The following is a 27,031-nucleotide window of genomic DNA, read 5'->3' as shown; positions in this document are numbered from 1 at the left end:
GTTGGTGATGTCCGGGATCGGATAGGTGTCTGCTATGGTTACTGAGTTTAACTTTTTAAAGTCCACTACCATCCTATATTTCTTGATACCAGCGTCTAGTTTTTTCTCGACTACCCAGATAGGTGAGTTGTACGATCTTTTCGATGGTCTTATAATTCCGTCAGCTAGTAATTTTTTTATCTGGCTGTCCACCTCGCTTCTCATATGAGCCGGATAGAGATAGATTTTACTGTATATTGGTTCATCGGTAGTTGTTTTGATCTCAGCTTCTACGGTTGTTTCTATGGTTTCTTGAGTGTTGATTGGTCCGAAAAGTGATTTATAATTCTCTACAAGTATTTTTAACTTTTTTTGAGTTTCTGCATTTAGATGTTCATTTCTGATTTCTAAACTGTTGACCTGTAGTGAGTGTTTTTCCTTTAAGGGAATATGGATGTTTGGTGCTATTTTCAGTGTATTATTTTCTGTCTATAACCGCCTCTATTTGCTTCAAGGTATCATCTCCTATTATGCCGTCAAAAGTTTTAAGTCCAGGTAGCACGAAAAATGTAGTTTCGGTAGAGTTCCCTATACTGTTGAAGAATTTTCCTGTTATCTTTTCTGTAATTTTAATATTTCCGCCAGCCGATCTTATAATAAATGGTTTTTCTACAGGTTTTGAACATGGAGCTAGTTCAGTTCTTATAAAATTTTTATTTGCTCCTGTGTCAATCAAAAACTTCAATTGCTTGTTGTCTCTAGTAGTATACTCTAGGTATGGTACGCTAGAAAAGCCTGACTCATAAAATTTAGCTCGTTTTTGTCATCTTCGTCATTTTCGGTTTCAGCTAATTCTAGCTCGTTATCGCAATTTTTGATATAGTCTTCATAATCATCTTCTTCCTCTGGTTCGGCGCAAAAGATTCCCTGGTGATTTGGTTGGAAGTTGCCTCTGGGCCTATTCATATAGTTAACATTTACTGATCCATCTATACTCATCGGCACTGGTGGTTTTGGCTGTGTTGGTCTAGGTGGGGTTGGAGTTGGGCCATTTGCATAATTTTCGGCAAGTAAATATTATGATTACCCTGTGGTGCCATTGTTGGTACAACTTGGCTCTTTGTCAGTTGATTCACAGGTGCTATGATTGTATTATTGAAGTTTCTGTTGTGTACTGGCATACTTCGAAAATTTAAATTTTGTATTTCCATACAAGAGGAATAAGCCTCAGGTAGTGTTAGCGGCCTCTGAATCATTAGCATACACGCGAGGTCCCCGTTCAGTCCTCTTATAAAAACATCTAATGGCCTATTTCTATAAGTTGCGCTGAGGGCGTTCACGGTTTCTGGTGCGTAGCTCCCAGTTTTAATTTTGTTTATAATTAAAGACAACTGGTGGTTGACTGTTGCAAAGAATTCGTCGATGCTGCGTTTTCCCTGCGTTAGATTTGACAGTTGGTGCTCCAATGTGCGAAGATCGCGCTTGTACGCATAATGCAAAGATAAACATGCTTTTATTTCGCTCCAATCCTAGTCGAATATATTATAGGAAACTAATGCCGAATCGGCATTCCACGGATCTTTTGCCTGATGTGTTGTAGGATTGCTTGATATATAGGTTTATGCTTCACTATTTCATAGTCCTTTAGGAGACTTTCTACCGTATGAATCCATGATAGGTATTCCGTTGGATTGCCATTAAATGGTCTGAGTTACTTTACTGTATCGGGCAGTTTACCAATATCCTCTAATTCTTTTTCGTTTTTGGTCCTTTCTTAATCATTTCTAGCTGGGCATTTACTGACCCAGTCAAGTTTGTTAAGGTAGTTTGGATTGCTTCCATTTTATTTATTTAGTTAGTTGATTCACTTACAAAATGTAAAATCCAATGTTCATCAGATTGTAAAAAGATTTCTATTGGATTGACGTTTCCTCGAAGATTATGTAGATTCCTTGGATTGACGTTTCCTCGGATGGTTAATTCTTTTTCGTTTTTGGTCCTTGTAGGCCTCTTTGGGGAATGGTTTGAGCTGTTGTTCCAGCATTTTTGAAGTTCTGTTCCATTTGGTTGAGTCTTATTTCTAATTTCTTAATCATTTCTAGCTGGGCATTTACTGACCCAGTCAAGTTTGTTAAGGTAGTTTGGATTGCTTCCATTTTATTTATTTAGTTAGTTGATTCACTTACAAAATGTAAAATCCAATGTTCATCAGATTGTAAAAAGATTTCTATTGGATTGACGTTTCCTCGAAGATTATGTAGATTCCTTGGATTGACGTTTCCTCGGATGGTTGGATACCTCGTAGTATTCCTGTTTGGGTAAAAACGTTTATGCTTGTAATTACCCTACTAATGGTACGATGAGTGTCACTGCTGTGCAAGATCCTTTGACTATGTTCTCACGGGTATAGTGGCTGGAATCTTTTTATTTGTGACAAGCTCTGAACGGTCCTATGTTCTCACGGGTATAGTGTTGTTGAGCTTGCCCTGTCACGGTCGCCAGTTAACGAGTTTACTCGTTCGAAGTTTAAAAAAAAAATTTATTTCGATGTTAATCCAAATCTTTATTATGCTTCAATTGAATTACAAATTAAACTTAAACTTAATTCTACAAATTGGTTCTATTTAATTGGTACTAATTAATTGATTACTTTGCATTTTAAAAGTGTGAGAAATAATTTTGCCAAATATGCAAAGTAAGCAACAAGAATTTAGAATTTAAATTTACTTAAAAAATAAAAGTTTCAAGTTACAATTTTAAAATAACGAAAAAATGATAAATTTTAACTTTAAAAGCAATTTTTGTGGGAAAATTTCTGTAAGAAAATTTCCGTTGATACGTCAGCATTTTTGGTGTACTACGTTATGTACGATTCTATCGTTAACTTACATAATAATATTTTCGTTTTAAAATACCAGAGTTCAGTATTCTTTTTATAACCATATCGGTCTAAAATTTACATTACATACATAAGTATCTAGATATGTAGTTATGTTCATTCAAACATGAAAATTGTAGGAACTGATGCATGTACATTGCCATTTATTTATATGTTTTGATGTATATTAAACTAGAATGAGAAAAAATAGAGTTGACCATGTCAAGTCTGTGATACCCGTACGAATTTGTTATCCTATGTGCGAATAAATATGTCATAGCTGACTATGGGACAGACTATGGCTTTAAGTTGCCGCATTACTATATTAATTCATGCAAAATTTCAGTGTTTATAAAAAATGTTAAGTAAACGTCTAGTTGGCGATGCCTGATTTCCTCCAAAACATAGGAATTTTCGCGGACGGTCGAGCTGAGTTTATATGTAAAATTTCAAGTAAATCGGTTGAATATTTTCTTCAAAATGTTCAAAAATGTAAAACAGGCCCGCTAAAAAGTGCAGTTCCCGAGGATTGATATATCCCAAAAGTTGATCAATCCATGCCATGGTGAAAATAAACTTACATACAAAATTTCATCAAATCGGTTCAGCAGAACTTGAAATACACGCGTGCACAAACAGACCGACAGATTGCGAAAAATAGTTTATTTACACTTCCCTACTATGGAGAAGTGCATTTCCACCGAAAACTCGATATGCAAAATTTGTTGCCATTACATTACCTACCTATTGTATACACAATACGGTCGGTAAAAATACTCAAAGAATTAAAAGTATTTATACATTCTGTTACTCTACACTGCTCTTTCATTCATATTTATTTATTATACGAATGCACAAAGTATTTTTTTGAATGATATGAATCATCAGAATTCAACCATTTTAAGATTCAGAATTCAACATAATTATTTATTATTACTTTCATATACATACAAGTATAAATTCGTATGTTCCTACACATATTCAAATATTCAAAAATACACATGTATGGATAATTTGTATTGTCTAAAATGTATATAACCAAGGCTCGTGCGTCCGCATGTAATTATCTCATAAAGCAAAATTTTTATTTTGCTAAGATTGTTCCCTGTAAACACTCGAACGTACACATATAACTATACCACAAAGCAAGATTTTCAGTATGCTGAGTTTGCGCCCTGCTAACAGTCATTCGTATTTTAATTGTATCATATTTGCAAAATTTTATTTATGCTGAGTTGTCGCTTCATCAAACAAACAAAAACATTATTATAATGTATTACTTTTTCTGCATACTATTGCATTAGTTAAAAACAATCATAAAAACAAAAATATAGAATGAGAATAAAAAGAAAATAGCAAAAGGGAATAAAAATTATATTCTTAAATAATTGAATTAGTTCCATTATAGATAACCGTAATAAATCAAAAATCTTTAAAAAATGAAAAAAGTTCATTATTTTAAATTTATTTCTTCTAATCAATTGTATTATTTTTAACTCTATTTGAATGCGCGTATACTTAAAAGGAGTTGCTTTAAGATATGATAACCCTATTAAATAAAATTAAACATTTTTTTTAATTTATTCATTTATTTATTCAAACCTTGTATTTAATTATTTAAAGCAAAATCATTCAAGAAATGCAAATTTTTCCTTTAATTTACAGTTCTAAAATCACTCAATGGCACAAAGACTATTGCTCAGAATGGTTCCCCAATTAGTATTTTTTCTCTCAATCTTTTCGACGTTATCAGCTGAAAGATGGTCTAGGCAGATTTCACAAGATTTGATTGAGCATCCCGAAATAATTAACGATTGGATTCCATTAGCCCCAAGTAATCAACAACATCAATTCCCTAGACAAGCTGCGTTTGTGATTTCATCCACATTACCACCACTTTTAGATCCAACAACTACTTCAGCTCCTACAGTTTCATCAACGACACAAAATATTGATAGATCAAATAATGCGCGTGTTCTTGCTTATTCTAATAACATTTATAGTGATAGTAACCTTCAAAGTGCAGCAACCCAACAAAACCCGAATGTGTTCAATTTCGTTAGTCCTTTTCAATATCAACGTTACCAGCAATCAGAAGGACAAAAACCTCCAATAACATCACAGCAACCTACTTCCCAATCATTTTTTAAATTTGAAATGCCCACGTTTTCTGTCGATGGCCGTGGGCAATCCCAACCAATTCAAACTGGTTATCAAATTCAACATACTTTTGGACCAGCTCCGGTACATTCTGTAATAACATCACCATTATTTACATCACAAAAACAAACCCAGTTTCCAGCAGAATATCATTCGCACTCCGGACATCAAATTCAGCAACAACAATTTCAATCAGAAAGAAAACCACATTTAGAATTAAAAACGAAAGATTCAAAACCTTCAACAACTGCAAATCATGAAAACTCAATTGCTCACAGACCAGAAACTTATGCTAATACTCCTCAAACTTTTCAAAAACCAACGTCATTTCAAGCACCATTCCAAAATGCTTACAAATCACAAGAACAAGTAGAAAATGTATATACTTTGCAAGAACCTGCTCCTGTTAAATCACCACAAGAACAAGAAATACAATTGCTTTATGTTCCGTATGATACGCTTTATTCCCCTCATGCTGCACCGCAATTGGGTTACAATAATGCCAAATACAATGTCGTACAACAGCCGGTCAATCCATTACAAATAAACAATTTCTATACTCAAGATCCGTTAGATAATCGAGATGAAAACTATTTTGTATCTCAGGCAGTAAAAGCGGCAACAACTTCAACTCAAAGACCGACTACGAGTTCGACCGCATATACACCAATTACCAATTCTAATCAATTTCTAAATCCTAAATTCACAACATCGAAACCTAAACCAAAGCCACACCAGCCACCTCTTGCAATGTTTTTACAAAAAATTTCAACTCGATCAACCCCATATGATATTGTTAACATTATCAGTAAAGATAAATCAGTTGCCGTGCTTGATGCTCCTTCTAAAAATGCACCGCAAGTGTTTATTGGACCTTCCGGACTGCAAGCGCCCCCTGGCTACACCAAATTTGAATTGCCTTATTTGTCAAATTTTAACCAAAATAATTTGGATACGACTTTAAAAGCAGTACCATTCTTCGTTGCGCCGCTTAGTTACAAAACACCATTCGGATTTTCCAAAATAGTTCTTCCAGAACCCCACGTAGGATCTTTAGTTATAAACAAACCTTTTCAAACCGAAGATATGTCACACATCAGAAGTTCAACTAGACGTCCCCAAAGACCGCAAACGTCAAAAGATATGTTTAATTTGTCTCCATATGTTTCCAGAGTGCCTCAAAGTAGAGCTCCTACTACAATGCCAAAACATAATTCACAATTCCAGTCATCTCCTTCTTACGAAGATAATATATATCGCCAACAACTCCCAGAAGAAGTTTCACCAGTTAGTCAGACACAAAAAGATTTTTATAACAATCCGTATCCAGATGTTATAAAAGAAGTTTCTTCACCAAAAACAATACAAAAGCAAGCTCACTCAAGAATAAAAACCACTACAGAATCACCATTTTCACAAACTGTAAAATCTAGACCAATTGAAAAAATCTCGGATCATACATACACTTCAATTCCAACAGAAAAGTTTAGAACAAGTGCAAAGCCAACTGAATCTATTTTTGTTGAAAGAATAAAAACCAAACCTGTTGAACCCGTATTTACAGAAACAATTAAGCCGTATGCTCATTTTAAACCAATGCCAACTAATCTTGAAAATGATGAGTACTTCCGTTCACCTGTTCAACCATCGACTGCAACACAAATAGATTCGGAAACTACTTCTACTGCACCCCCTATTTCTAGAGTAACTACAACACCTCGGGCGTCCATCGCAACTACCGCTCGGAATCATCATATTGAATCATTTAATTCAAATAGAAATGCCAAACCATCTCGAGATCAACAATATTTTGAAACTACCAGTACAAAACCAATTCAAAATTCAAATGTTTTCCAACATAAATTTCAATCAAAACCTTTATTTGATGACGAATACAGAATGAAAGCTTATTATCGGCAACAGAATATCAACAAGAATCGACTGCCAACAGCACCTGATACAACAGTAAGAACCCGTTTCGAAAGCGTTCAATATACTCCTGTTTCCCTAGATTACGATAAACCTTCTTCAACATTATCTTATTTCGATGGATCAACTCTACGTACAACGACTCCCCGCGTTACATTTTACACTCCTTCTTATAAAGAAAACGAACCAAACAATATCATAAAACAAGAAAATGACCCAAATAATTCATTTAATCTTCAAAAGGAGCCTGAACTTGAAAATCAAACAATCAGGCCAAGAACAGAATACTCACAATCAACAATCTCAGCTCATATTTCAAATAACCAACAAAATGATGGCAATGATGTTACGATTTACAATCATGATGACGTTAAACTTCAAGAAAATGATTTCGAACAAGCATATAATTTACCTTCTGAGCTGCCGCCATTAACGCCGAATCTTCCCGGCTTAGTAAATGCTTTAAAAGAAAACGAACGTCTAAATGCTATCGAGAAAGACACGACAGAAACAGTAACAACCACTACGTCAACAGCCAATCCCAGAACAAGAAAACCAATACACCGTGGTAGGAGGCCAACGTCCAGAACATCAACATCTTCATCAGTTTCTTATTCTTCGTCTGATGAAACTATTACAAAAAAACCTATTAATCGCCCACGAAGACCATATTCTCCCCCAACTCGTAACAGTTCTACAGCAACAACTAGTGTCTCCTCAAGCAGCAGTGTAAGTACGGGGGGAACTACTAGAACTTCTATCCGAAATCCAAATCGTATTCGCTATAACCCGACAAATGAAGAGCGTAGACATTTCCGGTCCAAAACGCGAAAACAAAATGCATCGACTTCTAAGAAAAATAAAGAAAACGTAGATGAGGACAATCTTGAATATCAAAGAGATGTGTTAAAACAGAACTACCCAGTTTTCAAGCATCCTACCAGAAAACCATTTTTAACCACTACTACAGAAAAAGTTCAAGAAGTAGTAACAGTCACACCCAGTACCCTTGAAGAAGGTTTTCCAGGCCTATTAGAACCAATGCAAATTGCCCAACAATATCAACATCAACAATTTCAAGACAACTATGGCCCCGGATATTTTCCTAATGAAGAAGAAGTTAATCCAACTGAGCCGCTTCGAAATGAAATCATTACCACAACTCAAATATCACCATCAGCTTCACCCACAACAACTGAAAATGTCCGTGTTGAAATAACAAAACGACCCGCTTTTATAAGAAGAACAAGGCCGTCTAAAACAACTGAAGCACCTATTACTACAACTACTGAAGCAAGCGAAAAGTTCACAGTAAAATTATTTCATTTTTAATTGAATTTAGACATTTAGAATATTTATGAATTTTGTGCATAAATATTGTCATATCGTTATTTTTAGAATACTTTTTTTATTCCGTTATTTCTTTGTCTTTATTTCGAAAGGTACGCCCCCGTCGTCCAGATGGTTCTATTCCAAGAAAAGTTATTAAAGTTCGAACACGTACGCGCAGACCTCATCCAGTTTCCACAACTGTCGAGCCGGATAAGGAAAAGGAAAATTTACAGAAGGTCTCAAAGTTCAATCAGGATTTTTACCACGATGATTACAAAAACAACGAAGTATGAAATACAAAAAACCTTTTTCATATTTTTAATTAATTAAATCTTAAAATACTTTTTATTTTTTTAGGCTACATACAATAGACGATTGCCTTCAAGACAAAAATTCTTTTTAGATACTCAAGAAACCAAGTGGTCTCCTGCTCTTTCAAAATCAGAAAACTTTAAACCCCTTAATACGCACGAAAGTGAAAAATCAGTTAAATATGACAATGATCAGTACATTGTTACAGCTGGTCCAGAAAACCAGAATTCAAAAAAACAATCGGATACATTTGAATTTAATGTTTCGGCAGGTTTCGGACCATCCATAAAGACATATGGATCTATTGTCAAAACGGAGGATAAGGATTTAAAATTTATAAAGAAAAAAACTTTAGAAAAAACGTAAAAACTTGTGAAATACTACGAAAAAATAATTGTAAAAGTAACACTCTATCTATTTCAGAATTGAACCAACATTTGAAGAACTGCTTGAACAAGTCATGACAGATTTAGGTCGAGAAGTAGCAGCTAAAAAAGAAGCTAAAGCTGCTGCAAATGAAGCATCAAAAATAATTAAAGAAGAATTTACCAGACAAATAAAATTCCCATCTGATGATAAATACAATACCACCAACAGACGCGGCGTTTGGAAGAAAGTTCGAGTAACGCAATCATCTTCTTCTACAGACGGTTTTGAGACAGCTGAATCACAAAATATAGGAACACAGTTATTTAACTCCCTTTATATCAATGAAAAAGCTGTAACTCCAAAGCCGCAATTGATTAATCAGTCCGAATTGAACCTAGTAACCACAATTAGTAAGTCTGAATCAAGTACACAACTATCAGATTTTAAGCCAGAAATAACGTCTACAATCAATCCTGATACTGTACCATCAATTACAACTGAAGAAATGGTTACATCAACAACATTAGATCCAAACAAATTCGACACAACTTCAACTACCACCCAAAAATCAATGTTAATATTAGAACCTCAACCATCAGAATTAAGTGCAACAGCATCAACGACTTTTAAACCTTTTAGCGATTTTGATGGTACTACAACAAGATTCTTTAATGAAGACTATGAAGAAAATGAAAATATCGGTAGTATAATTTCTCGAAGATTTGATCAAGAGCATAACAATGAAAACACAGAAAATGAGGAAACGGTTCCTGATGATTTAGATACACAACCTAGTCTATTCGATGAAGTTAGAAGCCACTTAAAAAATTTGTTTACTGTACAAGATTATGAAGATGATTACGGTGATATTATAAAGCCAAATTTCCAGCCACGCAAACATGAATATACAACAATTCAAAGAGTTCGATCATCTTCAACTGCTACACCAGAAACTGAATCCCCAACAGTTGAAGTAACAACATCTAAAGATACATTATTTCATAAGAATCTAATGAAAAATGTTATTTTCGCCACATCAACTTCTAAAGAAGTTTCTCATGAGACTGAAATTTGTTACCGCGGTAGATGTATAAAATCATCAAGAACATAATTAAACAAAAATAAATGTTGTGAATATAATATGAAGTTTAAAATTATATAAAAGAAAAAAAAATTAAGAAAATGTTATGTATTAAAAATTTTTTATCTCAGGATAAAACTCTAAACAATTGTAAGAGTTCTTAAGAATTAAATTTTTAGTGCAATACTGTCTTAATTAATATCTTAATATGTATGTAATTAATTCTCTGCTTAAATTAAGCTAGTAATATGAACATGTACATTTTAAAACCATTATTTCACCCTAAAAAACAATTAAAATATATTTATTCAAAAATATTACTCGTTTACAAGTAAAATTATATAATAGGAAAGAATTGTAGAATTTTTGTGTGGATAGTATTTAAATTTCGTTCATTTTAATCTTTATTAAAATTAATATGATGTTTTTATTTTAAAAGATAGTAATCGAATAAATAAAATACTCGTACTGACTTCATTAATCAATTTAACTTATTTAATTCTCATCAATAAATTATTAAAACTTCATCAAAACTTATGTACTAAAAATTCTAAAGTTTTACTTTGTAATATTGCGATAGACTTAAATTAAAAAATTTTTGTTTGGTGAAAAATCATATTTTACTTTGTAAAATAATTTTTTTCAAACATTTATAATTTTTCGCTAAAATCAAAAGGTTAAAAAATAAATTTAAACAAACTATACTCTTGAAAAATAAAATTTAGAATACATAGGTATAGCGTACCCACAATTAACATTGAAAATTAACTATAAAATAGCTTCGAATCAAATTAATTTAAATCAATAAAAATAAAATATGGTCAACTTAAATTTTGTATTAACTACTAAACTTTTTTAAAATAAAATTTATGTACATATATTTGTACAACTTGTACAAATTCACTTAGTACAACAACTTGTGTATATTGTGTACATTTGTTAAAATGTTGCCCTGGAAACATAAAGCAAAGTTTTAATCTGAGATTGAAAATCACGTTAATAAGACATTTTTGAAGTATTACGTTAGTTCAATTTACTTTCAAGTATAAAATTTGGTTTATATGAATGTGTGTATAAATTTTTTGATTCATTCATTCTTTAAAAGATTTATAAAATTGCATAACATTTGCATTACATTAAATACACATATAAGTTTTTGTATAAAAATTATTATATAAGTAAAAGGTGTACCTATGCTTTTGTTTGTAGAAAACTTCGAGCAAATAAATTTAAAATTTAATAGGTATCATAGTTATTGTTGTATAAAGTTTACAAAATCTAGTTTTAAAATTTTTACGAATTATATTTTTATTTCTACAAATAAAACATACATATATACATTTTTTAATATTTATTACGTGTAAATAACATTAAATTGAAATAAACACATGATTATTATCTTATTTAGAAAAATATAACCGAAAATATAATAGATACATATTTTAAAATATTATTTAAAAAATGAAATATATACAGCGAAAACTTTTAAGTTATATGTACTTAATTTTTTAATAATTTTGTTTTCTATTATACATGTATGGCCAAAAAACAACAATCAAAAGATATTAATTAATCATTAATATTTAAGGATTAATAAGTTTAAAATTTACTGCTAAGTCCGAATTTGTATGTTACAATAATTAATAAATAAAATAAGTGAAATAACCATTATTAAGTTCTAATTTTTAAAATATTTATGTATCTATGTGTATACTCGTATGCACTACATACATGCATACATATTTTGGTTTTAGTTCTATAACTTTGGTTGGTCATAAATGATGGAACTTAGTTGGTCATTGTTCTATAACTTTGATAGTGCATTTGATACGCTGAATTTACATTGAATTTGAAGAAGTGTATATAAACCATTTGATTTCGGTGTACGTAGCGACATCTAACCCAAATATGTTTCAATTCAAAATCTCTTACTTATTTCTAATAAAACCTAAAATCAAATTATTACAAACTTAAATTCTAAATTTAAATCTAATAAAATTTCTATTAACTTTAAGTCGTGTATTCTAGACTAAAAAATATAGCACCAAATTTGTTTTTATTAACTGTTTTATCATTTTTTACCCTCAATTCTCTCAGAATGTTGACTGACATGGCGGAAAAAACTCGAAAATATATTTAATCAAAATTATAATTAAAATTTTAAATTCGAAATTTGAATTTTTGATATGTTATTCAGAAATTAAAATTTCATTTTAATATAAAAATTTTTAATTTTTAGTCAACTTTTCGTATAGAAAATTGGAAATGAATATAGGCAAAAATCATAATTTTTCTAAAAAAACAACAAAAAAATGTTTCTTCAGAAATGTCATTTCGCCAAAAATGCAATTTTACAAATTCTTTCACAAAAAAAGCAGTATCCAGACCTTGACTTTTTGTAATGTCAAAATGTCAAACCAAAAACCGAAAATTTTGATTTTAGATTATAAAAGCGTGAAACTTAGAAAAAACCGTTTGCAAATCCATTTTCTTTATTTTACTTTATTTCCAATCGAAAAGTTTTGAAAAAAAGTTATTGTTGAAAAAAATTCTTATTTTTCAAAAACAAACCAAGATAAACATACATATGCTTCAACAGGTGTAAGATTTTAAAAAATTTTAAAACACTAAATTTTACTTTACAAAACTTGGAAAAACTTTAAACATTGAGAAAATGAGAATGTCATCATTTTCTCTCATTTTTGTTCAAAAAGTATTATCACTTTGCATGCAACAACTTTTAATGTTTTTAAAAGCTTATAGAAACTTTCTTATACCAGACAGAATAAAAAAATTTTAAATTTATTACAGCCCTGTTAGAATGTCATCATATTCAACAACTTTCTGACATTTTAAAAATATTTTAGCCTTTAAGTCTTATGCCAGTTGGTGTAGTAAATTTTAAGTTTGTTTAATTTAACTTTCAAATAATGGAAAACCTTTTTAGACTGAAAAAAACCTCATCACTCCTATTTTAATTATGAATTTAAATACTTCGAATCCTGTCATTTTAACTTTTAGGCCTTCATGGGAACAGTTCAAAAATTTTGCAAAATATGTGTGAGTAATTTCGATCACTTAATAAAATTTAATACAAAATCAATTATTTTAAATTGTAAAACAATAGAGAGTATATGGAAACCCGTGGAGCCCATAAAGCGGGTTTAGTTAAGGTAATACCCCCTGCAGAATGGAAGGCTAGAAAATCTGGTTATAATATGGACGAAATTAATATGACAATTCCAACGCCAATATGTCAAGTTGTATCTGGAAAACAAGGCGAGTATCAACAATTAAATATACAACGAAGACCGATGACCTTAAGACAATTTAGAGATTTAGCAAACTCGGAACGTTATCAAACACCAAAACATTTTGATTATGATGACTTAGAAAGAAAATATTGGAAAAATGTAACATATATAGCCCCAATCTATGGAGCTGACATTAATGGAAGCTTGACAGATTCAGAAGTTAAAGAGTGGAATATAAACAATTTAGAAACAATATTAGATTATGTAAACACTGACTATGGTATTGAAATTGATGGTGTTAACACGGCGTATTTATATTTTGGAATGTGGAAAACGTCTTTTGCTTGGCATACGGAAGATATGGATTTATATTCAATTAATTACTTGCATTTTGGTGCACCAAAAACGTGGTATGCCATCCCCCCGCAACATGGAAGAAAATTTGAAAAATTAGCTAACCAAATGTTTAGTGAAAATTACAATGTATGTAATGCTCACTTGCGTCACAAAATGACTTTAATAAGCCCAAAAGTTTTACAAAATCATCATATACCATTTAATAAAATAACACAAGAACCGGGAGAATTTATGATAACATTTCCTTTTGGTTATCATGCTGGTTTTAATCATGGTTTCAATGCTGCTGAATCTACAAATTTTGCTACAGCGAGATGGATAGAATACGGAAAAAGAGCATCACAATGTCATTGCCGTAAGGATATGGTCAAAATATCAATGGAAACATTCGTTAGGAGATTCCAGCCTGAGAGATACAACGACTGGCTGAATGGGCAAGATTATGGATCTCATCCTGAGGAACCAGATAGAATATGTGCAGCTCCTATACCAGCATTAAATAAGTAATATAACCTTTTTTTAAAGTCTCTGAAGCACTTGTAAAATTTTTTTTGTAGGAAGACGGAATATTCTCCCAATAAGCAAAAACGTGGCTGCAGTGGTTCAACATTTTTAAATGATTCTTCGCCCAAGAAAAAATTAAAGTTATGTCCCCAAGAAAAAGTTTGCCTTCACGAATCTAAACCTAAGTTCAACTTCAATGCAGTAGCTATAGTTAAATTAAAAAAAATTTGGAACCAACTACCCGGTGGATGTCCAAAACTTTTATTCGGTGATCATATTGTCAAAAATTCTAAGCGTATGAGATTTCAGACTAAAACTATTGATTTAAATGAGGAAAATGACTAGAACACAATACTTTTTAAATGCTTAAAATGTGACGTCCTTTAGTAATCTAAATACGCAGATTGGTTTATATTAAGTACCAGAGAAATGCGTGGTCGGATAGTAACTTGTATTATTAATATAAATTTTAATTTCTTTACTAATTTAGTACATATATTCCTTTTGCATGGATGCATTTTTATTTGATATTCAAGCATTTTTCGGAAAAATACTTTTGGATCAATCTTGACTTTTTATAATTTTGCCTTCAATTTCTGTCGTTTGTTTAAGATTATAAAAATTTAAATTTTAATAATTTAAATAATACAATATTTTGAAAAACTATTAAGTAAAATGTGTTCGTGAATAAGTTAAATTAATTTGTTTGAACTAAAACGAAAAAACTCTTTGAAATTAAAAAAAATTACGAAAAATTAAAGCGTTAATTTGTGTTTTTTGTTACTTTTCTTAGTTGGAAATAGTAAACTGATCCCAATTTTCTTTTCTCGCAATTATAATAATATCCATAAGTTTAGTAGCTACATCGTTTAAGTAAAAAAAATTAAATACATATAAAGCAATTTAATATAACAATTTCAAATTAAAGTTTATGTTTATATTTAAATATACATACATTATAATGCATATTTAAGATATGACATTTTAAACATAGTTTAATAAATATTAGTAAATGTTATGGGAAATATTGAACTTTAAGCGAAAGGATTCAAATTATTATTATACAATTCAATAGATCTTATATTTCTTCTTGGTCTAGCGCTTTCCATTTCGTCAATTTCAAAGGGATTGGTTGATTGATTTTTCGAGGAAATTGGTTTCTGCTGGTGATGCACCGATTGTTGAGAAAAATCATGATCACTGCCATCAACATCAAAAGGGTTTGTGGACTCAGACTTTGATAAACTTTTCGAAATTTTATCCAGTTTTTGAACAGATTTTTTTGGTAAAAACTTAACTTCCTTTTTTTCAGTCTTTGCATATCTATAAGCTTCCTCAGCACGAATTCTAGCTTCGGCTTGCGTAATGTAATTCGTTTGTAAATCTTTGATCCTTCCTTCCGCGAGGCGTAATTTTGCTTCTGATATTGGAATGTTTTGCTGAGTTTCTTTTGAAATAATTTCTTTTGGTTCATCTTCTTCATTTATTACTACTATTTCGTTGAAGAGACCTCTTCCAAAATACTCCGACACAACGGAAAAGGGTTCATGAGAATTGATAAGCTCTTTATGAAATTCATTAGGAGTATTTTTAGATTCACTTTGTGCCTTTAATGCATTATTCAGTTGGGAATAACCTTCCAAACAAATTTTACAATCTTTTTCGCTGTCTGAATTAATTAGACATTCTTGATGAAATGCATGTTTACATAAGAAATAAGTAACAGGCATGGTTAAACGTTGGTGACATGAGTCACACATAGTATTCCTAAATTCGACAGGTTTTGAACAAATATTTTCTATTTTTCCTTTAATTACTTCTAAATTAATTTGCAAATTTTTAACTGTAACCTTTTCTTGGTTTGTTAATTGGGACTCCTTTCTAAAAACATGCGAAAAATAGTCCCGAACATTTCCCAATTTTATATTTTTATGTTTGTCCTTTGACACAAGGTAATTAAGAATTTGTAAAGGCGATTGCGGTTTCTCATTTGATGTATATATGTTATTCAGTACTAAGACTAACAAATCAGATGGAGCTTGCTCGTCATTTTCCAAACTATTAAGAACTTCTAGCCATAACGAAGGTTCTGATGACCCATTTCTCTTACAAAATTTTAATAACTCCTTGTAATTTCTATTTTCTAAATGGTAGCGCAACACTAGATGGTATAGTTTATTTTGTTCATAAATCCAAACTATTCCTTCTGAAAAATTATACAAACGGCATAAAATTAAAACGTGATTTACATCGTAAATTCCTTCAAATTGCAAAAATATTTCTATTAGACGATCTTTCACATTATTGCTTTCATTAACCTTTCTCAGATAGAGTTCAATTAGAGTATTTAAAACCTCTGGCGTTGGAATACAATCAACCACATTTTGAATAATATGCTCTAAAAAGTCAATCAGTTTATCGGTATTTTTAAAAAAAGATTTGAAAAACTTTCCAAAATCGGCAGATTTAAAGCTTATCAAAGAACTATTCGAAATTTCATAGCTTTGATCTTTTTGAAACATGCACAGCTTCTTTAATACATTCGTTGTTCTGTCAGGGCAATTATTCATTAATACAATTCCATACTTAATCAAAAGTTTTTCTGAGTCACTGAATGAAAGTTTTGAAATATAATCTAATGCCTCCTCAAACAAGGCTAGATCCTCAATCAAAATAGTCACACAATACTGATGCTTTTGATTTCTTTTGGATAATTCTAAAGCTAATTCAATTGAAGCTTTCCTACAAATTTTTATCGCTTCTTCTATGTCAAATGTAATGTCAGGGTGTGTATCTTTGGCTAAAAAATCCGTTAATTCTTCTTTTAACTCGAGCCTTGTAAGACAGTTTAGCAATAAAGTTGTATGATGATATGATACGGCTTTTCTATTTTTATGTAAAGCCAATAAATAATCAGTCAAAAATTTGGTATGTTTTGAATCTAAAAATTTCCTCGTTACGTACGAAGGTTCAAGATAACCTATAGTTTTTATATAATTTTCAACAGCTCCTTCATAGTCTCCTAAAAATTATTTAATAAATTAAATATTTTTTTTTGCTGATATAATAAACAGTTGAATATACTTACTTTTAATATATAAATGGTCACCATATTGTTTATAAATTCCTGCGAGTCCCTCAGGATCATATTGCTCGCGGGTTGCAACTTTAACTGCCACTTCATACTGATTTTTTTTGAAAAGAACGTTCAACTTACTTTGAAAGTCCTTTTCGCACAATCGAAATAGCTCATTATTTTTTGTTAAAATATATGAAACCCCAAATTCTTTAAAAATGGCAACAACCTCATTAATATTGCAATTGAATATAATTATATTATCTTGAATATCAATTACGCTAAGAGATTGTTTATCAGTTGTTGTTTTTGTTATTTTGCTTATTACAATTAATCCTGTTCTAAAGCATTCAACTAATGATTTCTGACCCTCCAAAACATAACATGGACCACGACCGTCCTTGTTAAAGCAATAAATTGCATCGTCTCTTCCAACAATAAAACTTAATTCATTCCCGGTTTCTGGATGATTTTGCAAGGCATAGCATCTAGTAGGGGAACAGTTTTCATCTAAAACTGTTTTGATTTCTTTATCTTTACTTTTTAAGTTATAAACGACGATGCATGTATCGGAACAAACAAACATATTTATGTTTTTTTCTTGTAATTGAAAGGCAATCCCAACTATAGCACTCTTTGAACATTTAAATTTTTTTAAAATCTTTGTATTATCCCTACCAATATCCCCCCGATATAGCGATATATAACCGAGCTCATAGCCAATAGCCATAATTTGTCCGTTGTCTGTAACAGCTAAAGCTGTGGGCTTTTGTAACAATTCTGCAGTAACCTTTCTTAAGCATGGTGCTCCACAATTCTTTGTGATTTTTGATAAATTCCATACCTTAAAAACCTCGTTAATTTCTTCTCCAGATATTGTTACAAGTAAATTATTTTGTATTGATAATGCACATAAATTAATCGACATGTCATGGCCCTTGAACGATGTGAATTCCCAATTACGTCCAAATACATGTATGCCACCTTGTGAGTCACATATAATATTTTGACCTCTTCCACTTGCATAACATGTTACTTGACTGCCTTGCAAGGCCGCAGTTATTTTCGTACTGTTTTCATCAGGTTTTAAATCAAATAAATTTACTCTTCTCCACTCAAAACTAGCCATTATAACACTTGTAATATTTCTGATGTCCTGCAAAGTATTAACTTTGTTAAAATATAAATATTAATGTTTCATTTTATGATTAAACCACTTTACAACATTTCAACAAATTTTTGTTCTCGTTTAGATCGTAACGAAGAACTTTTCTTATATTTAATGCTTTAAACTTCTATCTACTTAATTGAGCAATTACCTTTTCGCAAGTTAATTACATGGGTATAAAAACATTAATTCATTCAATCGATTTGTCAACAACTTATAATTAATTTATTTTTCGCTTTAATTCGCAAAAAGATTTATCAAACAGCCCTATCATTCCAGCTGAAGTATAATTATATGCATTATAATTTTAATACGCAATGCAAATGCAAACACAAACCCACATTTTTGACAGTAAATGTCAATCGGATAATTTTTGACAACATCCAAGTCTATGATGAAATTAATAAGATCTGTCAAAAATAATTAATTTTTGATGGAAAAATGTTTGATGACCACTTCCCACAAAAACAATGTTCAACCAGTCGATTTTAATGGACTGAATAGTGGTTTTGTGGAAAATAACCGTCAACCCCAAAAGGTATCAGCAGATTTTCCTAAAAATTCCATTATTTTTGCCTGAGATGTAGTTTTGCTTAATTGCTTAGAGTTCCATAATGCCAGTTTAACTAAAAATAGTCAGTTATTTAATAAAAACTGTATTCCAAGGGAAATAGATTATTACAATTCGATTTTGATATTTTACGTCGAATACGATTTGACGTCAAAAAATACGATTTACGCTTCTCATAACAAAATATTGGTAGTGGCGCTATTCCTTCAATTTGCGGCGTGTTTTGACATTTACTTTAAAAGCGTTGGTTGACAGCAAATATACATATATTAAATTCAAAAGCTAGCTTGGAGTGTTGTTTATTTTCATATTTAAATGCTTTGATCATAAAAAATTTCGGCTATAATGAGTGTAATGGCAGTAGATTATTTAAACAAACCAGACAAACGGAAAAAGAAAACATCACTTTTTCAATATAAACAGTACTTGAAGGCATTGGAAGAGGATGAAATATTTCGGACTGGATTTATTCCTCCAGGGTTAGTGTAAACGAAATTTTTTGTTTTCCAATTAATTAAAGTTAAATATGTACATTTTAGTCGTGATGCTAATTATTTATCTTTAAAATGGAAAGAATTAGCTGACAAACTGAATGAAGACGATAAAGGTCCAAAATTATCAGCTGAAGAATGGAAGAAAGTATAAATTTCTTTTTCAATATATACAAAGCAGATTTTATATGCTTGCTTTTTAGAGATTAATGGATTGGAAGCATACTACTAGAGCAAAAGAAAGACGTATCAATGAAGGAAATACACATTTGCGTATGACTCCTTTGGAAGTTAGATTTATGGAATTATGGGGTTGCGTACCTACGATTATAAACATTTCGTCCATAAAAACAGATAGCAAACCTTCAGACATAAAGATTGAAAAAAGCAATGAAACTGAAAAGGTAAATGATATATAAAGTTATGATAAAAGTCTAGGTAAATTTTGCGTTATTGAATATAGTCCTATATTTGAACTTTTTACTTAAAATAATCACGCTTATTTTTTCTTGTTTTATTATACCACAAAATTTTATTTTGTGCAACTTATTTTTAACAGATATTTGAGGAAGCATTGGAAGAGCCTGAAACTAAACAGGATATAGCAACAATTACAGCGCATGAACTTCAACTACTCTCGTCCGCATCGCAGTCGCAGTTGCAATCTGTTCCTCCTTCTCATGAAATCAAAGTCGTTGAGCAAATCCAGATAACTGCTCCAGAAAAAAAGCCTCAAGTTTCGAATGATTCAATAAATTTAGAACAAACAACGACACATGCAACTAGTGTAGCAGAAAAGAAAAACGAAAACAATAGATCTTCACCACCGCCACTTAAACGCGTGAGAATGGGCAATATTTCTCAAGCTCACATAACGCAAATACCAATATCAATTGCAAATGGTAATGATTTCAATGAAACAAATAATTTGACATCTAATGCAAATACAGCAATGACCGTTACAAGTACAACAATACCAGCTCAAATCAGTACGACTAGAGAAAATTTACAAATATTGACCCAAACTTTAACAGCCCCACAAGCAAATAATTTACATAATACACCAGAAATAGGTAAGTTTTGTACGTTTAAAATAAGTTCACTTTGAAGGCTTCAACTCAAAGCTTTTTTTTAGCTTATACAATTAATACTTTACCACAAGAAAATGACTCTATTCCAGTTATAGATGTTCAGAACATCGCATCACAAATAAAGCGTTTAGCTGATATAAAAGAACAAAAATTGAGATTTGAGATAGAAAAATTTAAATTTAAGAACCCAGGTTTCCAATACAATTTTTAAAATAATATTTTATTTAATATTAGGACTTTTAATTGTAAATTTATTATAAGTTAATAAAATAAATTTGTAAAGTAGTTTACAAAAATTAAGGTCGCTTTTCAATTCCGTAGTATTAAAAACGCATAGATAATTAAAAATTCAAAAAATTAAATTCTATACTGCAAATCCATTATAATTTATTAATTTTAAAGATATTTTGCAAGTAATTTCATTTTAATACGATTACATTTTTTAAATATAATTTTTAATTTAATTATTAAATAAAAAAAGACTTATATTATTATCAAAAAAAAAAAAAACAAAACTATCTATAATTCATTTCCAATTATTACTAATATATATTGTTATTTATGTATATAATAATATAACTTAAGTGTAATGTTTCACAAGATGAAACTATCTTTTAACTGACATTCTGAAATTAAAAAAGTAGTTTTTACATAATAGTTCGAATGGACCAAAATTAGGTTATTTACGAATTAAATATGAATATATTTACATTCTTTTCGGTTGATTATTTATATAATAAACAATAAAATAGAGCGATGAAATTACCTGGTTTAGTTGATAATAAGCTAAATTAATAATAAAGTTGAAAACAACTTAAAATCTAGATTTACTCCTCAGATATGAGTGAATTTTGTTGTGCACTAATATTTGTTGAGGGCAATAGTGTTTGCTCACTTTGAATTTGTTCAGTCGTTGAAAGATTTATAGACAAATAAACATTGTTCGGGAAACATAAAAGAACAGAAGTTGGATCGCGATCTTGTTCTACTGACTGAGATTCTTCTTGCTCTGTTGGTTGCACAGTGGACCCACTTTCAGTGTTAATTATTTCAGAATTTCCACTTACATTTTCACATGATACAGGTTCAGTTTTACTTAATTTTACATGTTTTGATAATGGTTCAGTATCAGATTCTGAAAATTCTGTAGTGGATTTAGTGTTTATTCTACTATGTAGTTTCCTTTTCCGATCTTTTTCTTTTAACCTTTTACACTTATGATCCTTTTTTTTTGAAGACTCATATTTTCCTTTCGTTTTCTTACCCCTTTTAGAGCTTTCAGTGCTTTTAGTAATGCTTTCATCTTTTTTTAAACGTGTGGAATGTTGCTTATCACTTTTAAATTTTTGTTGCAATTTACAATTTTTTTCCACCCTCAGTAACATTTTTCGAATGGATTTGTAACGTTTAATATTTTCGGCGTTACTGTTAGTACTTTTATTGCTAATGTTACCACGATGTATCTTGTCACTCAAATTGCTGCTACTACTTACATCACTGGTACCGTTGCTAGTACTACTACTACTACCACTAATACTTGTGCTAGTACTACTACTACTACTACTTCTTTTATTTCTAGTTCCATTAACTTTCATTTTGAGAGCAGAAGAACTTGAAGAGCTGGAGCTGGAGCTTCGTGTGGATTTACGTAGGGCGTGCCCTTTCCTATTTAATTTACCTAGACCTCGAACACTGGTTTTATTCTTGAAATTTTTGCTCTTGCCACTTTGACAACTGCTGCTGCTACTACTGCGAGTGCCGCTTGATGTGTTTGAAGAACTGGTGGCCGAGTTCGCACTTGATACAGATTTTTTAGTATTAACTGCGTGGTCAACCGAACTTGATGATTTGTGGTCATCATCATCACTTTCATGTCTTGAACTGTCAATATCTGAGCTCGAACTTGATTGATATATATTTTTGTAACTACGTCCGTTACGGTTCCCGAAAATTTTAGGTTTTGAAGATTTATATTTTTGTCGTTTATCGCGAGAGGATGACGAAGAATATAACAAAGACATTGGTTTTCCTCCACTTGTTATACCCGATGAGGTAGATGGACCAGCAATAAATTCTGATTTGATTGTTTTCTCGGATTGCCTTGTTCTAATTTTTTTTTGACGATTCCTTCTCGTTTCCACAGGTGGCTTAAAATCTGAATCTGAGGAATGGTCAACGTCAGATGATGGTATAAATATGCCTAAAATTATAAACAACTGTTAAATAATATTTTAATAGAATATCAGCAAAAATTTTGTTTGTTTTTATAAAAGTTTCCTATAATTTAGCTTTTAAACCAACTACAAGGATACATAACAAAATTCATAATGATATAATAAGAATGGATATGACATTAAACTATACTAGATCTATACAATGTTTCATTTTGATTTTCAGTAATTGTTTTCTATAGTTTCAATAATTTGTAAATTAAAGTGCACAGTTGATATCTTGCCGAAATAATTAACTCTTTTTTTTCTATAATTTATAAAACAGTTAACCAATCTTATTTCTTTTATGCAAGTTTAAAACAAACAAATTTTTTTCGTAAGTGTTATGTTTATACAATTTTAAATTTCTCACTATTTATACCTCTAATGTTTCTCATTTTTGAACTTCTCATTTTTCTTTGTTTAGCAATACTGAAAGAAACTCCACTTGTGCCTGGGGTGGGTCCATTGCTTGCAGTTTTTTCTACTCTCCGTTCTTCGCTTATGAAAACCACATCACTATCAGAATCGGAATTCAAACTAACCATTTCAGGAGTTCGAAGGTGTGGGGGTTTTCTTTCTAAAACGAACTCACAAGCATCACTACTTGTACTACTAAGTAAAGATACTCTGTCATCACTAATTTGGCGTGATGACTGATTTGTTTCTGTTATTTCAATAGGACTTTCATTCAAAATTCTTATTTCTGAGCTCATTTGATTATTAGTTTCATTATTTGAAATGCCAGGATTATTGTTGGTTGATAAGTTTATTGCAGTTAATTGAGAATTTTGATTTTGAATATTTGATGTGTCGAGATTATTGTTGTTGCTGCCATTGCTATCACCATCAGCAATTATTATATGAACTGTTGAAACGGCAGAATTTTGGTTATTTGATGTTTCAATGGTTAACCCAAGTGCGGGATTGTTACGTTGTCTTCTGTTGTTATATAAGGATTCAGTTAAAAGTTGTGGACTATCACCTGCAATTTCAGCTACTTCATCCGAGTCGCTTGATGAAGATGTTTCATTTATAACAACTTCGCCTTCATTTGAATTTCCAGCGTATCGAACTTCTCTGTCATATCCAATCATATCATAAGGACTTCTAGCAAAATTAAGAAACTCATGAATAAAATGTGCTGTATGTTGGCCCAACTAAAGAAAGAAAAAAAAATATTCACTTAGAAAAAAGTAACCAAGCAAAGATCAAACTTACGAAAGGTGACACACGACGACGAAAATCTGGAGAGTTTATATTGAATATTGTAAGCAAATGGGGAATCATCTCTAGTAATGTACTTGTTGAATAATTCGTGTCTCTTAACAAACATATTAATTCACGGTTTAGCCATGGCATTAAACGATGAACTTGAGTGGGATTTTCCCTAAGGATAAAAAGTATATAAACTTTTATATTTCATGCAATAAAAAAAAAAACATTTTTTTTCCAAATTGAATTTTCATTGTTTCGAATGCCATTAAAAATATAATATGTATGTATGCCTATGCATATTTGAACTTTAAACTGATTTAGTGTTATTTCACTAATTATTTTGTTTCCAAAACTTTATATTATTTAAGTTTAATACTGATATTTTTAATTTTGAAGAGTTATATTTTCAACAATTTTACTACCTGATTATGATAACCAAGCAGTTTATTTACCTATAAAATCTGGCTGAACATTCTCGAAAACGACCTGTTACATCAGGCAGCGGCGAGGCGTATAATTCTCCATCATAAACGTAGCGTCGAAATCTGGTAGAAATATTTGATCGTAACTGAATTATGGAGTTTGAAAGCGTGTTTGACTGCAACTGCATCGCGGCATTGAAAGTACTACGGCTATTTAAATTTTTTCATTATTATTTCATATTTTCATTATCAACACTTTTATTTCCTTTACGGTATTTGGTAACTAAAGAATGTATTTCTATGTTATAAGCAGTACTTTGTACCCAGATCATAATACTTTAGTACATCTATTATTCCTACATTTTATAATTTTATTTTCAATTCACTACTTGTTATAAAATTTATGTTTTTGCTTCAATGCATTGTTTTGTTATATTTTCAATAATTTTTTTGACAATAACACGTTAAAATACATTTTTTATTTATCAAATATCTAAGTAAAAATACGGAGTAAAATTCGAAATATGTAAAATTACCTTGGTATTTGTATATGAGCTCGCATTGGCCGGGAAAAGTCTGGAAATATATTTGATGGTGATTGTACCCAATATTCTTCAAACTGATCATCCGATTTAACGTTATGAATAATTGATTTAAAACATTGTTTGCATAGAGGACATTCTGCTTTGACCTAATAAATTTTAATAAAATTTTATTAAAAATTATAAACATATTGATTTTTCTTCACATACTTTACTCCATTCTAATAAACATTTAAAACAAAACTGGTGCAAGCATGAATCCGTGAAACATTTATTTTTACATTTTCCCAAACAAATAGCACAATTTGGTGGAGGAGATCCATTAGCAACACGACCATGAAATGTACTTTCATCTGAAGAACTTGTACTTTCCGGGGATTTAATTGGTCTTCGTATAAAATCCGGTGTAGCAGGACACTGATCAACTCTTTCTGGAGTGACAGGGCACTCCATTGCAAAGCTCCGAGCCATAAAATAATCTTTTAAATATTTTCACTTATTAAATAAAAAAACACAAATCCTAGGCAATTTACTTTATATTGTCTTCCTACAACAATATGGAGTTAGAATGGAGTTTTTTTTTTGCAATATAAAATTGTTTCGATTAGAAACTACCCCACATATGTAAAACTAATTGTTTACTTGTTGAAGTATTGTAATAATTATTGTTAATTGCTTATTTTAGTTAAAAGCTAAATATTTTTTTTTATTTTTAAACATATTTCGAAAAAATTTATTTCAATTTGACAATAAAATAAGCAGCTGGCTAGCCCTAATTTTATTCCATTAATAAAGATGGTATTGATGGAAATGACAGTATTATAGATACAAAATATAGCATTCAAATTGTCAATTATATCAAACCCAATCAACATTCGTGAACTAAATGAAAAACTTCATTTCAAATATTTTAGGCTACCGCTTGTGTATTATAAAAGATTTATTTTAAAAACATTTTTAATCGACTGCTATAAAGTTACAAAAATAAAGAGTAAATAATTTAAATTTTTTCTTAAAATAATCAACAATATTCTGATCAGCGTTCCCACTTGGATACAATTGTATCCATTTGGATAGATTTTTGCTTTAAAATTTAGCTTGGATACAAAGATACTCAAATCTGCTAAAATGCCGAAATTGGCTACATTTTAAAAACTTAAAGTGTTACTAATATTAAATCCCGAAATTGCTTTATTTTCAAAAAAATCTTATTTGCTGACTAAATAAAATTTGTTTTCATGGTGAATCGTTTTTACATCATAGTTCAACAGCTACAGAACATATATTTTCTGACCTTAACTTTTAAAATGTAGTAGAAATTGCGTGTGATTTCTTAAATAATTTACTATAAATAACCAAACTCACAATGTTGAATAAAGCAAATTAATATTATTTATGAGTTTATTTGTACAAAATAAGACGATTTTGTACAATAATTCTACTTTAAGAGGCTGGATACATTTTTTTCTTCAAATTGGATACATTTTGTTTTTACCGAGTGGGAACACTGATTCTGATAGTCGTTAAAATGGTACCAATTTTGACGTAATAGCAAATGTTAACATGATCGTGTGTGCCCTTTCTGTAAGGTATTGTTTATACATATGTATATTATTCGAAAAAATATAAAATTTAATCTATGTTTGATGAAAGTCGGATATGTACATACTATTTTTATTATGAAACATTGTATGACGGCAGATAATTAAAATTAGTTTTTTCTCAACGAACTTGCTGACATTTTTATAAAAAATAAAATGGTGACAATGAACTTTAAAAGTTTTGAACAGCGGTTTGTTGGTTTTGCTTTGGTAATAATTTTAGTAGGAAAATTATTAATTTTTGACGTACAGTCTTATCCCCATCAAATAATTTTAGTCTGATCATATATAAGATATTAGATATCAGATATTATAAAAATTTAACCTTTAAATGTTAAATTATGCTCCATTTTCAAAAAAATATGTTTATTTTTTTTATTTATTTTTATATTTGTGGCTGTCCATATAATGTTAGCCGCAATTCGTCGAGTTACAAAGTTTAAATAAGTATAGTGAGGTTACACACCTTTAAGGTATAAGTACTCT

General features: G+C 30.4%; 5 protein-coding genes across 8 annotated transcripts in view; 3 read left to right on the top strand and 2 right to left on the bottom strand.

The window, feature by feature from the left end:
• Positions 1 to 10,338, top strand: part of LOC129607384 (mucin-2) — a 43,350-nt gene extending 33,012 nt beyond the window's left edge. Inside the window, exons 2-5 of the mRNA XM_055518362.1 lie at positions 4,523 to 8,257; positions 8,389 to 8,565; positions 8,636 to 8,952; positions 9,014 to 10,338. Coding sequence (XP_055374337.1) covers positions 4,538 to 8,257; positions 8,389 to 8,565; positions 8,636 to 8,952; positions 9,014 to 10,070 — 5,271 coding nt within the window. The 5' untranslated portion in view covers positions 4,523 to 4,537 and the 3' untranslated portion in view covers positions 10,071 to 10,338. The remainder of the gene's footprint in view (positions 1 to 4,522; positions 8,258 to 8,388; positions 8,566 to 8,635; positions 8,953 to 9,013) is intronic.
• Positions 10,339 to 12,903: 2,565 nt separating this feature from the next.
• LOC129607370 (probable lysine-specific demethylase 4A) lies at positions 12,904 to 14,922 on the top strand. Its single transcript, XM_055518333.1, has 3 exons — positions 12,904 to 13,100; positions 13,168 to 14,154; positions 14,209 to 14,922. The coding sequence occupies exons 1-3, from the start codon at positions 13,021 to 13,023 to the stop codon at positions 14,498 to 14,500; spliced, it is 1,359 nt and encodes a 452-aa protein (XP_055374308.1). The 5' UTR covers positions 12,904 to 13,020; the 3' UTR covers positions 14,501 to 14,922.
• Positions 14,923 to 15,057: 135 nt separating this feature from the next.
• LOC129607265 (vacuolar protein sorting-associated protein 11 homolog) lies at positions 15,058 to 18,723 on the bottom strand. Its single transcript, XM_055518137.1, has 3 exons — positions 18,551 to 18,723; positions 17,244 to 18,387; positions 15,058 to 17,177 (listed from the first exon to the last, which is right to left on the bottom strand). Exons 2-3 carry the CDS (start codon positions 18,358 to 18,360, stop codon positions 15,190 to 15,192), a joined length of 3,105 nt encoding a protein of 1,034 aa, XP_055374112.1. The 5' UTR covers positions 18,361 to 18,387; positions 18,551 to 18,723; the 3' UTR covers positions 15,058 to 15,189.
• Positions 18,724 to 19,258: 535 nt separating this feature from the next.
• Positions 19,259 to 20,799, top strand: LOC129607536 (uncharacterized). Of its 2 annotated transcripts, none has more exons than XM_055518569.1 (5): positions 19,259 to 19,449; positions 19,510 to 19,609; positions 19,665 to 19,865; positions 20,021 to 20,534; positions 20,597 to 20,799. In XM_055518569.1, the coding sequence occupies exons 1-5, from the start codon at positions 19,316 to 19,318 to the stop codon at positions 20,761 to 20,763; spliced, it is 1,116 nt and encodes a 371-aa protein (XP_055374544.1). In that variant the 5' UTR covers positions 19,259 to 19,315; the 3' UTR covers positions 20,764 to 20,799. The 2 variants fall into 2 exon arrangements, with proteins under 2 accessions (XP_055374544.1, XP_055374543.1); XM_055518568.1 differs by having other exon boundaries at positions 20,021 to 20,543.
• A 316-nt stretch (positions 20,800 to 21,115) lies between these two features.
• Positions 21,116 to 25,713, bottom strand: LOC129607311 (E3 ubiquitin-protein ligase Topors-like). 3 transcript variants are annotated; one of them, XR_008696805.1, is made up of 7 exons: positions 25,155 to 25,713; positions 24,939 to 25,093; positions 24,433 to 24,612; positions 23,984 to 24,152; positions 23,145 to 23,922; positions 21,319 to 22,752; positions 21,116 to 21,178 (listed from the first exon to the last, which is right to left on the bottom strand). XR_008696805.1 is itself a non-coding variant. In XM_055518218.1 (7 exons), the coding sequence occupies exons 2-7, from the start codon at positions 25,413 to 25,415 to the stop codon at positions 21,380 to 21,382; spliced, it is 2,916 nt and encodes a 971-aa protein (XP_055374193.1). In that variant the 5' UTR covers positions 25,416 to 25,423; positions 25,478 to 25,713; the 3' UTR covers positions 21,185 to 21,379. The 3 variants fall into 3 exon arrangements, 2 of the variants coding, with proteins under 2 accessions (XP_055374193.1, XP_055374192.1); XM_055518218.1 differs by lacking the exon at positions 21,116 to 21,178 and having other exon boundaries at positions 21,185 to 22,752; positions 25,155 to 25,423; positions 25,478 to 25,713; XM_055518217.1 differs by lacking the exon at positions 21,116 to 21,178 and having other exon boundaries at positions 21,185 to 22,752.
• Between the last annotated feature and the right edge of the window lie 1,318 nt (positions 25,714 to 27,031).

The sequence above is a fragment of the Condylostylus longicornis genome, unplaced genomic scaffold (assembly GCF_029603195.1).
Source record: "Condylostylus longicornis isolate FDR11 unplaced genomic scaffold, ASM2960319v2 ptg000027l, whole genome shotgun sequence".
NCBI classification, from domain to species: domain Eukaryota; kingdom Metazoa; phylum Arthropoda; class Insecta; order Diptera; family Dolichopodidae; genus Condylostylus; species Condylostylus longicornis.
The sequence above is the reverse complement of the archived record's forward strand: the minus strand, read 5'-3'. Positions and strand labels throughout refer to the sequence as shown.

Coding starts and splice junctions, on each gene's coding strand:
- LOC129607370 (XM_055518333.1), top strand. CDS start 13,021: ATGAATTTAAATACTTCGAATCCTGTCATTTTAACTTTTAGGCCTTCA. Junction 13,101..13,167: donor AAAAATTTTGCAAAATATGT/GTGAGTAATTTC, acceptor GTAAAACAATAG/AGAGTATATGGAAACCCGTG. Junction 14,155..14,208: donor CCTATACCAGCATTAAATAA/GTAATATAACCT, acceptor TTTTTTTTGTAG/GAAGACGGAATATTCTCCCA.
- LOC129607265 (XM_055518137.1), bottom strand. CDS start 18,360: ATGGCTAGTTTTGAGTGGAGAAGAGTAAATTTATTTGATTTAAAACCT. Junction 17,178..17,243: donor TGACCATTTATATATTAAAA/GTAAGTATATTC, acceptor AATAATTTTTAG/GAGACTATGAAGGAGCTGTT.
- LOC129607536 (XM_055518568.1), top strand. CDS start 19,316: ATGAGTGTAATGGCAGTAGATTATTTAAACAAACCAGACAAACGGAAA. Junction 19,450..19,509: donor ACTGGATTTATTCCTCCAGG/GTTAGTGTAAAC, acceptor TGTACATTTTAG/TCGTGATGCTAATTATTTAT. Junction 19,866..20,020: donor AAAGCAATGAAACTGAAAAG/GTAAATGATATA, acceptor TATTTTTAACAG/ATATTTGAGGAAGCATTGGA.
- LOC129607311 (XM_055518217.1), bottom strand. CDS start 25,415: ATGGCTCGGAGCTTTGCAATGGAGTGCCCTGTCACTCCAGAAAGAGTT. Junction 23,923..23,983: donor GTCGTCGTGTGTCACCTTTC/GTAAGTTTGATC, acceptor TTCTTTCTTTAG/TTGGGCCAACATACAGCACA. Junction 22,753..23,144: donor AAAAATGAGAAACATTAGAG/GTATAAATAGTG, acceptor TTATAATTTTAG/GCATATTTATACCATCATCT.